Source organism: Camellia sinensis, chromosome 1, assembly GCF_055761805.1.
Source record: "Camellia sinensis isolate YWXY chromosome 1, ASM5576180v1, whole genome shotgun sequence".
In the NCBI taxonomy this organism is placed as follows: Eukaryota; Viridiplantae; Streptophyta; class Magnoliopsida; order Ericales; family Theaceae; genus Camellia; species Camellia sinensis.
Genome location: NC_138961.1, coordinates 123,329,981 through 123,347,037, shown reverse-complemented (window position 1 = coordinate 123,347,037; position 17,057 = coordinate 123,329,981). Strand labels below are relative to the sequence as shown.

The window sequence follows — 17,057 nt, the reverse complement described above, 5'->3', positions numbered from 1 at the left end:
CACGATATGTCTGTACATGAAAGTAATGTTCCACACAATCATTGAGTTGTAGCGGCTCTTCTGAATAGCAATAACAGCATGGTTACATGGGAATCCGTTGATTTGCTATTTGAAGCAAGAACATGTACGCCTCGCAACATCAACTGTAACAGATGGTGTCGAATGAACTTCAAACACATCCTCATTGGCTTTGCTAACTTGCCAAGACTTACTGTCATTGAACGAATCCATAAGCATTGTTTTGAATGTAGGACAAATAAGCTCATTCCATTTGTTTGCTTGGTCACGCCATGCAAACATTTGCCGCATCAACTGAGTACGAATTGTGTCCACCATTTGAGTGATAGGAAGATTACGTGCTTCTTTGATCCAGTTATTAAATGACTTCGCCGCATTGGATGTCATCTCCTCATAACGCATTTCCCTGCACAATATCACAAACATTGTACAATACAGAATTTAACAGGTCTGATCATTCACATTGACAGATGTGAACATTAACATCATTCGCAGTGAACATTATATGCTTATTATGCTGTTAACTTAAATAATAGACAGATGTCAATGTTAACAACAACATAATATGACAGGTGTCAACAGTCATATCTGTAATACATTGCATGACTGTTTGAAAAATTAACAGATATGAACATTCACATCATTCATCATTAGTAGATGTGAACATTCATATCATTCACATTGAACATGAAACACAATTGGACGATTGTTACCATTCTAAACTGAAAATTCATATCACTACCATTCTAAACTTGACAAATGGAACACTTTAGGAAACTATTATTACCTGAAGTATGAATTTGCCCAGTGCTCGGGTGCCAAGTCCTTGAAAAAATTATGTGCTCGTTGTTTACCCTCCTTTTTTAATTTTGCAAGCTTTTCGTGGAACCCTACCACAGTTGGCTCGTAAGCACAGTCACCCAAACTACTTACTAGGTGATCCCTGAATCCATTATCAATTCCTTTCATCCGATCTCTTAAATTGCTCTTCAAGTGTTGTAAGCAATAACCGTAGTGAGCCGATGGGAACACCTTTGGCATAGCTTCTAACAGACCAAGATTACGATCCGAAATAAAAGTAATCTAGCGCTTACCATCAACAACCTTCCCAAGTTCGTGCAAGAACCACGACCAATTGGCCATGGTCTCTAAATCAACAATCACAAATGCAACAGGAAATAGACCTACAACACAACACCATTACACAACTGTTCACAATATTCCAAAGTGAATAGAAAACAATATAAACGAAACAAGTCATGTGAATATTTATATCTACATTACCCTATTACTATTGTTATTTTTGAATTCGGGTTCGTAAACATCAATGATGTGAACATTCACATTGACGACCATTAATAATTCATTGTTGATTGTTGAGTCATTGATAATGTGAACATTCACAGTACTGTTCATTAATGGGTAAACTGACATTAGTATGCACTGATGTGAACATTCACATCAGTGTATAATAATGTGAACGCTCACATTACTGTCATTAGTAGACACAGATGTGAACATTCACATCATTGCATACTAATGTAAATGTTCACATTACTTATAATTTCTCAATCACTCATATTTTGTTGTTGTTCACATCAATGTGTATTGATGTAAACATTGGCACCAGTGTAAATGTGGAACACACTGTGTAATCGTCTGTCATTTGTCCAGACTATGCTGCTCAATGTCAATATTGACATAAATAGACAGCTAAAAAAAATACTAACCATTGTTTCCGTCTTTCGCCATTGCCGCAAGTAGCCGACCTTTGTACTTTCCTTTGAGGAATGTTCCATCCAGGAATAATAAAGACCGACAAGAATTGAACCAAAAAATACACGCAATGAATGACACAAAGAAACGACAAAACTGTTGACTGCTCGCATCATAGTCAATATTGACATAACTTCCCGGATTGTAACGCATCACAGCATCCGAATACCACCGCAGCTGGTCAAACGATAATGAGTGATCTCCATGAATACCAGCCTTTGATTTCTCCACGCCCAACCATACTACATGGTAACTCACATCTAGCCCATAATCCCTCTTTAAAATAGTCATCACCTCACACGGCCGAGTCAACGGCTTGTCCCTCACAATTTCAGATATGGTACTCGACACTAAATCCGAACTAACTCGCGGATTCTTCGATGTTCGGACATCCATACCACAACTATGCACATCACTAAACCTCTTGATGTAGAAAAAATCATTTGCCCGTTGTGCTCTACAATGTATAGCCCACAAGTAGCCTCTCTCCTCACGCATCGCACACACAGTAGTAACTCTTGTTGTCTCCTTCTTGACATACGTAAACTAAAACCCACATTGGATGGCATACTTACATAAAACATCATGAAATTCTTGTGCACCTCCAACAAACCGTTATCCCACATGCATAATACCATTTGCCCAAGGGGCTGCCAACAACACCTTCTCCTTATGGTGGCAAAATCTCCGTAGTGCATTAATTTCTTCCTCAACCCCCACACGCAGTGATCCCGAGCTACTTTAACTGAACAATATCACTTTTCAACTCAACAACAACTTCTACATGTTGTACCCCTATTGATTTAGCAAGCAGTAATATGTTCTGAAATTCTTCCTCATTGTCCAAATTATACCTATTAATCCCAGGTAACCGACAGAACAATGAAATAGAACCAACAGATAACTCACCCCATTTTTCACACAAACAGTCCACCAAACGTGAATAACACAATGCGCGGGCAATATTTATTACAGTTGTACTGCAACCATATGTACACACTAACATCATAAAGATATCCATCTCCTGTAAAAACATAACAATACAACAATCAACAATAATCCAAAACGATATGAAAATTCACATTGTGCAAAAATTAGATGACTACGTATACAGTTCAAATGTTAAATCCGTAATTCACATTAACAAGATGTGAATATTCACATTGATACATATACTCTGAATTATATCACCCACACAGAGCCTCATTAAGCAAACATCAAAGTAAAGTGAGAACATCCACATTATTCACATAATATTAACACGATGTAAACATTTACATTGATACATATACTCTGAATTATAGAACATCCACACAGAGCCTCATTAAGCAAACATCAAAGTAAAATGAGAACATCCACATTCTTCACATAATATTAACACGATGTAAACATTCACATTATTTCATATACTCTGAATTATAGAACATCCACATTAATCACTAATCTGATGACCTCCCCTCTACAGGACCACGATGTAAACATTCACATTGATCCATATACTCTGAATTATATCACCCACACAGAGCCTCATTAAGCAAACATCAAAGTAAAATAAGAACATCCACATTCTTCACATAATATTAACAAGCTGTAAACATTCACATTGATACATATACTTTGAATTATATCACCCACACCGAGCCTCATTATGGATACATCAAAGTAAAATGAGAACTACACATTCTTCACATAATCTGAATGACCTCCCCTCCACAGGGCCACGTATGATGCATATAATTGAAAAGACAGAGCATCCGACCCATATCAATCAAAAAATAGAGCATCTGATCCATCATACAAATCAAAACATGAAGTTCAAAACATAAAGTGAACATGTATTCATAACCAAAATGATACTAACCTTAATCATGCAATCCTACAATCGTCTAGTAACTCGAAAACAAATGCTTTGAAATAGTTATACTCCAGAAAATGTGACAACCGAACACCTTCAAATTCATCGTCTTCACTTGAAAATCACTGAACCAGACTACAACAGCAACAATGAAACTCTAGCACATCAAAGCCTCAGAACGAGCATGCAAGATAAAAACGTATCCATCTAAATTAGAATGATGATGAAAAGCATAAAGATAGAAACTGCCAAAACTGAATCAACGAAAAAACAGGGAACGTGTTATGTATTAACGCAATATATATATAAGGGCATAATAGTCCAGGTAAAAATATAAAATTAATAAAATGGACTTTATGGAATAAAAAGAAAAGTATATGAAACTAATCAGGTTATAATTTTCCTTTGTGGACCTAATGGATTAAAACAATTCTAAAATGGATTTATCAATAAAAATCTCATTTTAAAAATAATAATAACATGTCCATCAAACAAACTATTCTCATAATATTTACCAATTAAGAAAAACATAATATTAAACAAACATTGTTCAACATTAATCTGTCATGAATTTTCAAAACATAAATTTTCAAAATATAAACATGCACATTGTTCCACCATTAACATAAACAAACAAACATAAATGGTTTAAGTTATACGGTCAAATTTGGTTCAAATCTGAAACCGTGGCCTAAATCTGGAACTAATCTGAAGAGACTAATTCTTCAATTTTCCAAACCAAGACCAAACCACGAATTAAAAAATCAAAATATACCTGCAGGATTGGTTTGAACCGATTCAATTTGTAGATTTTTCAATTTCCTTACTCAACCCAAATAAATTTTTATAAAAACACCAAAATCTATATGTGATCCCTTTCATCCGTACAATGTAAAAAAGTACCATTCACCTTGCTTATTTCTACTTTTTAAAAAACACTTTTCAGAAAATTCTACTTTCTTTATTTTTCATTTTTTTTTGTTTTTACTGAATTTTTTTTAATATTTTAGGCAATTTTTTTACTTTTTAGACACACCTAACATAAATACACCTAAAAAGTAAAAAATTGTAAAAAAAATCTTTTAAAAATTCATTAAGTACCAAAAATATAAAAAAAAATACAAGAATTCAGTACATTTTTTATATTTTTATGTATTTATTAATTTTTTAAAATATTTTTTCACAAATTTTTTACTTTTTAGATACATCTAAGTAAGGTGCATCTAAAAAAGTAAAAAAATGTTTAAAATTTTAAAAATATTCACTAAAAATAAAAAAATACAAACCAAAAAAGTCAGTTTTTAAAAAACTTAATTCAGAAAACTCAAACCAAACACACTGATTATAATCATTTATTTATGGATAATTATAGTCATCTCTCTTGTGGTTACTAACAATTACACTAGCCTCTTCTATTTTATTTTATTTTTTTGAAATTACACTGAGTCATTCTTGTGACTAACGATGTTAATGGGAGGGTTAGTCACAGCGGAGGTCATTGGGGGTGTTTGGTGCAAATTATTTCAAGTTAATCGCTCATAATCAGAAAGCATAAACTAAAAGCACCACTTCCCCAGTTTTTGGAAAATCAATTTTTTCAGCTTATTTAAGTTATATCTGCCTAATAAGCCATAAACAAAAGTTGTGTTAAACAGTTTGACACAAATTCTCAAATTAAAATAAGGTATAAGCTGCTTGTATAATCCCCACCAAACACTCTCAGTGTAATTTTAGAAAAAGAAGGGGAGGCTAATTTAATTGCCAGGAATCCCAAGACTGCAAATGTTATAACTCGTATATGATACACATAAATTGGTGTGCATTCTAAAATAACCTATTGCTATGACTAAAGTAATCATGAAACAAATAGAACAATTAATTACATAAATATCAGAGAAGTTATTTACTAATTTGTAATCAATACTTGACATCATATAGTTTAGCTATCTTAAAAAATAAATAAATAAATAAAGATAAAATTGATGAGTCTCACTATCTAAATTAAAAATAAAATTGAAAAATCACATGTATTTATTTAAATAGTATTAAATAATTTATTTCTAAATACTCACATAGTTTCGCTGTAAATATATATATATGGTAATGGGAATGTATACCATATGCAAGTTGTAATATTTATAGATTTTTAGGATTTATTACACTTTTTACACTTAAACTATCGCTAAATTGTCTATTTAATCCCTGAACTATCGATTGAATATATTTTAGTCTCTAAAGTATATAAATCAAAGTCTATTGAATTCCTAAACTATCGATTGAATCTATTAAATTCTTAAAATATTTAATTCAAATATATCCCTAAAAGGATTAGTAAAAGACCCTCCCCAATTAAGATTTTATTACAGAAAAATCTTTTAAATTTTTATTTTGTCTTTAAAAGGTATATTATTTCATTGTGTGTTCAAATTAATATTAGAGTCTAATTTTTTAGTCTTGCCTATAAATTATATAAATATTAGATATACTGAAGAAATAGAATTAGATAATTTAAATAATAACACTTTTCTACAAATAGTAATAGAACAAAATAATACATTAATTAATTAATAAAAAAAACTTAGTGAAAAACTTAAAAAAAATTAATTAAAAATTATAAATGAAATATGGCATATAATATTAGACAAAGACAAGCACGTATCTATTGTACAAAATAAATAAAAAAATATTATAGATAATTATCTTTATAGATTGACGCCACCTTTTGAAAGACAGAATAATAATTTAAGATTTTTTTGAAATAAAATTTTAACTAGATATTTTATTTTACAAATTTATAATATTTATGGGCTTATATTTTATTTTTGTAATCTTTTTAGGGACTAAATAAGTTTGAATTGAAAACTTTAAGAACTTAATGGATTCAATCGATAATTTATGAACTAAATAAATTTTGATTTATATACTTTAGGGATATAGTAGACACAATCAATAGTTCAGAAACTAAATAACAATTTGACAACAGTTTAAGGGTATAAAGTGTAATAAACCCTAGATTTTATTAGCACAAATGTCATAACTCAATAAGAGTCCTGACTTAAAAAATAAATAAATAAATAAATTGAGTTATAAGCAAACACCACATGAGGTATAAATAAATAATTTTTGAATCACAACCAAAATAATGTTATAATCAACATCATAATGAGTCATAACTAACATCACAATAGGTCATTATCAAGATCACAAATGTAGTAACTAAAGGTGCATCTGGTACACATAAAATTTTCTATATATATAATTTATTGCATTACATACATACAAGTTCTTGTATTTCTCATTTGGCTTAAAAAATTCATACTATTTTGTTCATCTAAAAAATGATTAATTAATTTTTTGTATTCTTAATTTATAGATAATCACTTCAAATGTTATACAAACTAAACTAAAATTTTCCTACATGCTAATCTAACAACTAATTACAAACTTTCGTCCAAAAAAAAAAAAAAGAACGTTAGTTAAACTAACAGTCAACTAACAAAATGGAGTTCTACAAATCAAAAGTAAACTTTAAGGAGGTCAGTGTAATTTCAAAAAAATAAAGGAAGATCAGTGTAATTGTTAGTACTCTCGGGAGAGGTGATTATAATTTACCATCTATTTATTTATTTATTTTGCAAATTTATTCATATTTTACAAATTTTATTCTTATCAAAGCGTATTTTCATTTAATATAACGTATCTAAGGCCTCTTTTGGGAAGTAAAAAAAAAAAAAAGTTAATTTTTTAATTTATTTAAATTATATCACATCTCTACGTTTTTTTCATAATAAATAAAAAAATTAATAACCTTTTTTACACTTTTCAAAACAATTCTAAGATGTGTTCCCTATAAAAAAAAATTAATTAAAAATTTTGTTGTCATTGTTTAATGTATCTAAATGGGCTGGCTTCCCTACAGTCTGCGATCAGATTAGACGGTACTGTTGGGCCTGTAGGGGTCTACCACGGGTTCTGTTTCGGTAATCTGAACCGTTTAATGTGTAGAACTCATCTACTATATGTCTGTAAAAAATTATGTTGATTGGATATCGATAGTTACATGATCAAATCAGTTTTGTATATAAAAAAAAATAAATAGTAAAAAAATAAACTGTTGACAGAAATTTGGTTCGATGAGATAGCTATCGATATCCGATCAACGTTATTTTTTTATAGGCATACAGTACTCGACGATCTTTACATATTGAATGGTTCGAATTATCAAAACGAGACTCTTGATGAGTTTCCATAGACTCAACAGTACCTTTTAATTCGATCACGGACGGGAAGAAGTCCACTCCCAGCTAAATCATCTTTTCTAATTATGATGTTTGCATATGAAACTGATTCATTCTTGGATTAATTATCAAAAAGTCCTGTCTACATATTTGTTGGTAGCTTAGGTCCTGTCAAAAATTTTTTGAACCAATAAGTCCCATTGATAGGTAAAAAGACGCTTTGCCCACAGACTCTCTCTCTCTCTCTCAATCTTCCATCACTCATCCACTCAACTCAACCCATCATTGGAGTTGCCGCACTTCTTCCATTATCTGGGACCCACCATCTTCTACACATACTACATACTACTATTACATTCCCTTTCAATTTCTCACTTTCATTTCAACAATAAACACAAACATCTCTCTCTCTCTCTCTCTCTCTCTCTCTCTCTCTCTCTCTCACACACACACACACAACACACATTTCTCTCTCTAAAAAGATGGAGGACAATTCGTCAAGGCAGGGCACCGTGACGTGTGCTTTGTGGATCTGGCGGCCGGAAAATGCCCAAAATTTGAGTTGCAGTTTGAGGTTTGGATTTATTAATTTCGGTTGATATAAGCTGGAGATATATATATATATATATATATATGTGGCCTCAAAATTTGATAAAGGCCTATTTTGAAGAAAAAAAAAGTCAATTTATTTGTTTGTTGATTTATTTGAATCATCAGTGTGTTTAGTTTTATCATTTTAAAATTGAGAATATTATTAGTTTAAAATTGAAAAAAATGATAATATTTTCAATTTTAATACTAAAAAAAATTAAAAAATTTCTCAATTTTACTAGATATTTTTGAGAAATTTCTCAATTTTTTTCATGATTAAAATTGAGAATATTATAAATTGAGAATGTTCTCAATAAACAGAGAATAATTTCAGTTTATAATTATCAAAACTAATAAATTTCTCAATTTTTTTTTCTGAAAATATTTTCAGTTTAAGAAATTTTTCAATTTTTTTCATTATTAAAAATAATAATATTATAAATTGAGAATGTTCAAATCGAAAACAAGAGAAGATGAGAGAGAAAGCTAGAGATCGAAGCATATCGAGATGGATCGAAGTAGATTGAAACTCTGCTACGTTGTTTGATGGTACCTTTATCGATTTTCAAGCGTGAGTGAGAGTAGAGTATGTGTTACACCAGATCGATGCACACCTCTGACTCCCACCGTCACCATCGAAGCATATCAGGATGGATCGAAGTAAATCGAAGCTCTACTACGTCGTCTTGACATATCTGGATCTTCTATTGTTGGCAATTTCAACATTGCTATGAGGTTGAGGTTGTCGCGTCGCTTATGTTCTATGCCATCGGCATCGGTTTGCTCGTTGTCAATGGACGGAGGAGAAGTGATCGGAGGTGAGAGGAGAGGGACTGAGGCAGATGAGGCGATGGTTCGAAGACGGCCATCTGATTCCCAAATTCAAGTTTGGAAGGGTAAATTGGTGTATTAAAAATTAATAGGACTTGAAGGAGCAAATAATTTTATCTAGGACCTAAGGCCTCGTTTGTTTGGGGTTATAGGAAGGGGATTAAGACTACTAATACCTTGTTTGTTTTGAGAGATGGCCTTGGAACTACTAATACCTTGGTATTACTAATACCCTTGGAAGGGGGATTCATAGTGAGGAGGTAGAGATGGTATTAGAAAAATAGTGAGGGGATTAGAAATTTTTTTATTTTTTTTTTATTTTTTATATATTGGGAATTTTTTTAAAAATATTAATGTTTAATTTTTATATTTTTTTATTTGTTTTATTATTTTATATAAAAATAATTTAACAATTTCTCACTATTAATCCCCTCACTATTAATCCCCTCACTATCAATCCCCTCCATTCTATCTCTGAAAACAAATAGGGATTATAAGTTCACAAAATGGAACTTGTATGTAAATGCCCATTGATTCTTCTGATAGAAAGTTGATAAGACTTATTCGTTCGGCAAAGTTAGTTTAGACTAAAATAATTATTAAAACACAAAATAAATTAAAAAATTAATAAGATAAAATATTATATTTAAATAATAATTATTTTATTTTATCTTTTATAAAAATCTACAAAATCAATCCAAATAAATTTTTTGATCCCAAACTAAAAAGAGTTTCAAATCGAAAATTCCAACCAAACAAATTTTTGCCAATCGAGGCACACCTCGTAGACTAGTTTACACAACAAAAGCTTGCACCCCATTTCTCTATTTGGTATGATTTGAATTGGTAAAATTAACCATTCATTAAAATAACTAAGGATACATGGTGTGCTTCAGATAATTTGAGAGTAAAATTACAAATTGAATAATGGATTAACGGATTGACAAATCGCAGTTTCAGTGATTTTGGACGGATTGGCGGATTAAAAAATATTATAAGTAATTATTAAACATTTACATAATATATAATATTAATTTGCATAATATTTTTCATATATACATCACAAACTAATTTCACTAGTATGTTTCATATATATAACTACTAATTTGTAACAAATTTCACATCTTAAATCTCTCTCACACTCATTTTTACTTTGATATTTTTATTAGAGATTAAAAAATATATATGTATTAACTATAGCGGAGCGGATTCGAAAGCGAATTATAAATTTTAGTGGTGTTGCTACATGTACCAATTAGTATACTAATTAATGTACCAAACTAGATATGACATTATTATTGACCCCACTCATTAATCATATTACAAATATTAAAAACCTCTTAAACTATGACACATCATCAATTGGTACACTAGTCAGTACATTAATTAATGCATATAGCATTATTCAAATTTTAAAGTTTAATTCGCGATTAGTGAATAGAATGCTACGAGTTAATACAAATTGGTATGATTTTAACATATTTAATGATATTTTGCAGTCCTGAGAGGGTAATTTATATATAAATTGAGCCAAGCTGGGTAATGGGCCATTATGTGGGCCACAGTAAGGACTGAGTAAAAGGGACCTTGAAGTTAGCCCGGTCCAAAAGAGCTTTGTAGTTAGCTCGGTCGGCATGGTCAGAGTGGCGATAGTTAGTTCAGTCAAACCATATTGAGCCGAGGTATTTTGGGCCTTTTCTCAGGACCTTGCTGTTGAATAGCTCGGTCTAGGCACACTATGGATAGCATGGTTTCAACAGGTGAAACCGAGGTACGATTAACAGAGGAAAGAACCGAGCTAGCTAGAGCTCGGTCGTTTCAGCCAATTTAGCATGGCTGTTTTATCCCGGTCTTACTGCCATCCAACCAGGGTAAAACCATCTCACTTGGTTTAAGTAATGAGGGGGGTGTTGAAGGATAAGCATTATCCTTCAAAAGTGTGATTCCTAAGAGGACTCTGCATGGAGGAATAAGAGTCCTACTAGGATTATGCCACGCGAAACCTATAAAAGTTCATAACATCACCTATGGAGAGGTAACACAATTTTGATTCTCGAATACACAGAGCTTTTGTCTATTTGTCTATTTTGCTGACTTAGGCATCGGAGAGGTATCCGGTACACACCCGCCGGCTAGCTCACATTTGTATTTTCAGGGAGTAAAGCGACGACGTTTGGAGGAGCGCAGACTTGATCAACAAGATTATACGAGAAGATTATTTCTTGCTCGTTCAATTGGCGCCGTCTGTGGGAAGCACAGAAAGAAAAAAACCTCTTGATCAAAGTTTTCCTCGCTAGATTAGACACAATGGCGCACAATGAAGATTTACCGCAGTCCGCAATTGACGAACAAACCCCAGAGGGAGGTGGGAGGCGCAAAGGTTTGCCTTCCATCCCTCCCATGGCAGATTTAGAGCCCCAGCGACAAAACCCCCGGAGGGATGCAAGGGGGAGGCGGACTAACAATCCCCGTCACTCTCAAAGTCCAGAAAGACAGAGGCGGAGGATTAATCCTCAAGTTCTGGAGGATCGCGTAAAGGAACAAGACGAGTTAATCAGGAAGATGGCAGCGGACATGGAATTGATGAAGCGCCAGATAAAAGGGAAGGGGGTGGCGACAGGAGAGGAACGCAAAAATAATATGCCTCCTCGCCACTCAGAAGATCGTGGTAGGCATACCACGCCATCACAAGCAGAGAGTAGGAGCCTCAGAACAGGCGACACTCAATCAAGGACTTCTAGGACTCGTTACTCCGGGTCTGAGAGAACGAGAACATTGAGGTCTTACACTGAGGGAAGCACCTATCGGCCCTCACGTACGCACCAAACATCATCCAGGAAAACGAAGTTGCCTAGATCGTCCGACTTGCGGACTGTGCTTGAAGAAAGGGCACGACAGAAGGAGGATACCAGGGCACGCGACCCTCGCAGAGTTTCAGCCCTTGAGCGGTTGGCTCCTCGGACGCATGGAAGCGTTGAGGTAGGAATGCCAATACCGTGTCTTGCTTATGAACCGACAGACAAAGCATTAGCAAGGCTGCAGACCTCGCCATTCATTCCGGCAATTGAGAATGCGCCCCTACCTTCAAGCTTCCTTCAGCCTAAGTTCACCATGTATGAGGGGAAGACAGACCCCTACACACACCTTAGCCATTTTCGCCAGGTTATGGCAGTATACCGGCGAAACAAGGCTTTGATGTGCATCCTATTCCCATCCAGCCTTGGCGACCTAGGTTTAACCTAGTTCAAAAGGCTGCCAGAAGGCAACATAGCCTCCTGGGTGCAATTGGCAGAGGCATTCGTGACAAGGTTCAGAACAAACACCAAGACGCCAGTAGAGATCGATCAGCTACTCTCCATTGACATGGGCAACAAGGAGACATTGAGATCCTACAACAGTCGTTATTGGGAGACCTTCAACCAGATAGGAGATTGCCCCACAAATCTCTCTATTGCGCAATATAAAAGAGGTCTCCCAGTCGGAAACAGGTTGAGGGACTCAATTACCATGATGCCCCCCCTCACAATGGAAGCCTTAATGGAGAGGGTACACCAGCACATTCAGGTGGAGGAGGATGACGCCCGTGCTAAAACTAAGTCTGGTACAACCGCAACACCAGATAAAAAGACTTCAGCAAAAGTCAACGCAGTAGAACGTCCAAGCAGAAACGGGCGAGGCAGGCGGGACAACGGAGAGGACCATGATAAAAGGTGGCTGAGAGTCCGCACTGCCGTTACCACGGTGTTCAAAAAACCGATCTATCGGATTCTCAGTGAGATACGCGATGAACCTTTCGTCAGATGGCCAGCTAAATTGGGAGAGGCACAAAAGGACTATGACGAAAGATCCTGGTGCACCTTCCATAAGGAAAAAGGGTATCGCACTGAGAATTGCATGCCGTTGAGACAGCATCTGGAAGAATTAGTGGCAGTTGGGCATCTAGACCAGTACATTGAGAGATGGACGCAGCCAGCCCCCCAAAACCACGATCACCCAGACGGAACGCCGATCGACGCCCCATCTTAAGGCGTGATAAATGTAATACATGGGGTATTCGAACCTGAGTGAGTATGTGAGCTCAGGGGAATGATCAAGAAGGTGGAGCACTTAAGGGAGGTATTAAGTGCGCAACGTACCATTAAAAAGGGGAGAACAGAGGCCATGAACGTCATGTCTTTTTCAGACAGAGACTTGGCAAGGATATATTGCCCTCACAATGATGCACTGGTCGTCACTCTCCGCGTCAAGGATTACGACGTCAAACGAATTTTGATTGACAAAGGGAGCTCATGTGAGATAATTTATTACGAAACCTTCAAACAACTGAAACTGGAGGACAAAGACTTGGCACCTTCCGTATCTCCCCTAATCGGATTCAACTCAATGCTAAAATGGCCAGTTGGCAAGATTATCCTCCCAGTTAGAGTAGGAAGCATGATGAAACAAGTGGAATTCTGGGTATTAAAAGTCCCTTCCACTTACAACATAATCTTGGGAAGGACATGGCTGTATGTCATGCGATCGGTAGCGTCAACCTACCATCAAGTAATGCAGTTCTCCAACGAAGCTGGAGTAATTGAAGAGGTCTTTAGAGACCAAATTATGTCTAAGCAATGCTTCGTCATAGTAAATGGCAGCCGAGCTGCCAAAGGGTTTGTTCAGATGGTGGAAGAACCTGAGAGCAATGAATTGTTCGCGGACGTTGGCAAAGCCGCTGAACAGAAGGCAGTGGAAGACTTGGTACAGGTAAGAATAGATGAAAAGGACCCGAAAAAGTTCTTTTTGCTTGGCTCATCTATGTCCAGCACCGAGAGAATAGAGGTCATGGAATTCTTGACCTCTAACATCGAAGTGTTTGCCTGGACGCCGTACGACATACCTGACATTGACCCAAACTTCATCTGTCACCAATTGAATGTCCACCCAACTGCAAGACCAATCATACAGCGCACTCGCAGATCAGCACTCCACCACGCCGAGATAGTGGCGAAAGAAGTGGGAAACCTTCTAGAGGCAGGAGCTATCAGAGAAGTGCACTATCCCAAGTGGATATCCAATACAGTAGTGGTGCCAAAGAAGAATGGAAAATGGCGTGTCTACGTGGACTACAAAACAGTCAACAAGGCGTGCCCAAAAGACAACATTCCCCTACCACGGATAGACCAACTGGTAGACCTAGCGGCAGGACACAATCGACTTAGCTTTCTTGATGCGTACAGAGGTTACCATCAGATTGCTATGTATGAACCAGACCAGGAGGTCACATCCTTTACAATGCCAAGAGGACTGTATTGCTACAAGGTCATGCCCTTTGGCCTAAAAAATGCTGGGGCAACATTCCAGCGGATGATCACCAAGATGTTCGAACCATTGTTAGGCAGAACAACGAAGGCTTACATCGATGACATAGTGGTCAAGAGCAAGGATGAAAAGGATCATCTCAAGAACCTAGGTGAAATGTTCCAGATCCTAAAGAAGCACAAGTTGCGCCTTAATGCATCTAAATGTGCGTTCGGCGTAGGATCAGGCAAATTCCTAGGCTTCCTGGTGACCAACCAAGGTATAGAGGCAGACCCTTCTTAGATCAAAGCAATTCAGGATCTAGAGAGGCCCAACTCAGTAAAAGAAGTACAAAATCTCACCGGTATGGCAGCCGCGCTAAACCGGTTCATAAGTCGGTCGTCAGACAGATGTCGACCATTTTTTCAAGCATTAAAGGCCAAGTTTGAGTGGGATGAAGAATGCGACCGCGCCCTAGAAAGTTTGAAGGAATACATGTCTTCTCCACCGCTGCTAGTGACCCCAATACCTAGAGAAGAACTATTTTTGTACCTGGCAGTTTCACAACACGCAATTAGCGCAGTGTTGGTCCGAGCGGAAGGAATCCAACAACTGCCCATCTTTTATGTCAGCAAGACATTGCTGGGCGCAGAAACTAGGTATTTACCATTGGAAAAACCAGCCTTAGCCTTGATGATAGCCTCAAGGAAGTTGTCGCACTACTTTCACACCCACACCATAATTATCTTCACAGATTTTCCATTAAAAGCTTTGTTTGAGAGGGTGAACTTTTCTAGGCGAATCTTGAAGTGGGCAGTAGAGTTGGGACAGTTTGACATCAAGTTTCAACCCAGAACAGTGATAAAAGCCCAAGCTTTGGCAGACTTTGTTGCAGAATTCACACCAGGAAGTCATCACGTCTGCCCAGTTGACTTAACGGGTATAACCGAAATAGGAATGGAAAGTGGCGCCGGAATAGCGCAACCCCTAATACAGGATACCCAGCCACATCCCAGGACAGACCAGAGTAAACAAAGGGAGGGAGAAACAAACCATGCTGCACCAAGCAAAGACCCATCAACAAATAAAGACTTAGTACAATCAGATAGCGAGGGGCAAATAATAAGTGTGGACTTTGAAGAAAACACCAGCAACACTCAGGACCCCAAGGCATCATCCGATCCCTCTACCTGCTGGAAGCTATTCGTTGGAGAGATGTAGAAGCTCTTTGTGGATGGAGCATCCAACAGGCACGGAGCAGGACTCGGTATAGTCCTCATCTCACCAGATGGAGTAGTGGTGGAACATGCAGTCAACCTTGGCTTCCCAGCATCAAACAACGAGGTGGAGTATAAAGCACTTTTAGCAGGACTAAAATCAGCATTCTACATGAAGGCCACCGAGCTCATGGTTTACAGTGACTCACAGCTAGTGGTAAACCAGATTTCAGGCGACTACGAGGCAAAGGATGAAAGGATGGCTAAGTACCAAGAGTTGGTCAGAAAAGAGATCATGAAATTTGAAGTAGTATGAATAGAACAGATTGGCCAAGAAGAAAACAGCAGAGCAGACGAGCTAGCAGGCTTTGCTTCAATGACAGATACGTCCATCCCATATCCGTTACTGATTGACTACTTACCAAGACCAAGCATTGAAGAACCCGAAGTAGAAGAGGTGTGTTGTGCCGAACTACGCCCTTCATGGATGGATCCAATTATAGTGTTCCTAAAAGACGGCATTTTGCCCGAAGAGAAGAAGGAGGCCAACAAGATTAGAGCAAAGTCACAACGATTTTGGCTCTTCCCATCAATGGCCTTGTACAAGAAATCCTTCACAGGACCTTACCTGAAGTGTGTCCACCCTAGCAAGGTCGAAGCATTCCTGTTCGAGATTCACGAAGGCGTATGCGGCAGCCACCAAGGAGGAAGATCTTTAGCCTACAAAGCAATTTCACAAGGATATCGGTGGCCCTACATGCAAGCAGATTCAGAGAAGTATGTGAAGAAGTGCGAGAAATGTCAGAAGTTTGCACACCAAATACATCAACCAGCTAGAGAACTTCTACCATTAACTAGCCCATGGCCCTTCGTAATGTGGGGCTTGGACATTGTAGGACCACTTCCAACGGCGCCCGGCAACAGGAAGTTCTTTCTAGTAGCAAAAGACTACTTCATAAAGTTGGTGGAGACAGAACCACTAGCATCAATAAAGGAGAAAGATGTGAAGAAGTTCGTCTAGCAGAATATCATCACTCGGTTCGGCATACCCAAGGCTCTAATATCAGACAACGGCACTCCGTTCGACGGCAAAATTTGTAGAGGCTTTTGTGAGGAATACAAGATAGAATTCTACAACTCTACACCGGCATACCCCCAAGCAAATGACCAGGCGGAAGCATCAAACAAGGTCATCTTAGATGGATTGAAGAAAAGGTTAGAGAAAGCAAAAGGCAAGTGGGCTGAGGAACT

The 17,057-nt window shown here is 36.7% G+C and overlaps 1 protein-coding gene across 1 annotated transcript; it reads right to left on the bottom strand.

The window, feature by feature from the left end:
* Window positions 1–105: 105 nt before the first annotated feature.
* On the bottom strand, window positions 106–2,190 carry LOC145819676 (uncharacterized). Its single transcript, XM_082913591.1, has 3 exons — window positions 1,749–2,190; window positions 1,145–1,202; window positions 106–424 (listed from the first exon to the last, which is right to left on the bottom strand). Exons 1-3 carry the CDS (start codon window positions 2,188–2,190, stop codon window positions 106–108), a joined length of 819 nt encoding a protein of 272 aa, XP_082769717.1.
* Between the last annotated feature and the right edge of the window lie 14,867 nt (window positions 2,191–17,057).

What these genes read in the sequence shown, in the direction of transcription:
- LOC145819676 (XM_082913591.1), bottom strand. Translation starts at nt 2,190, where the DNA reads ATGGATGTCCGAACATCGAAGAATCCGCGAGTTAGTTCGGATTTAGTG. An exon ending in GGCGAAAGACGGAAACAATG is followed by an intron (nt 1,203 to 1,748) that starts GTTAGTATTTTT and finishes GTTGTGTTGTAG; the next exon opens with GTCTATTTCCTGTTGCATTT. An exon ending in ACCATGGCCAATTGGTCGTG is followed by an intron (nt 425 to 1,144) that starts GTTCTTGCACGA and finishes GATATTGTGCAG; the next exon opens with GGAAATGCGTTATGAGGAGA.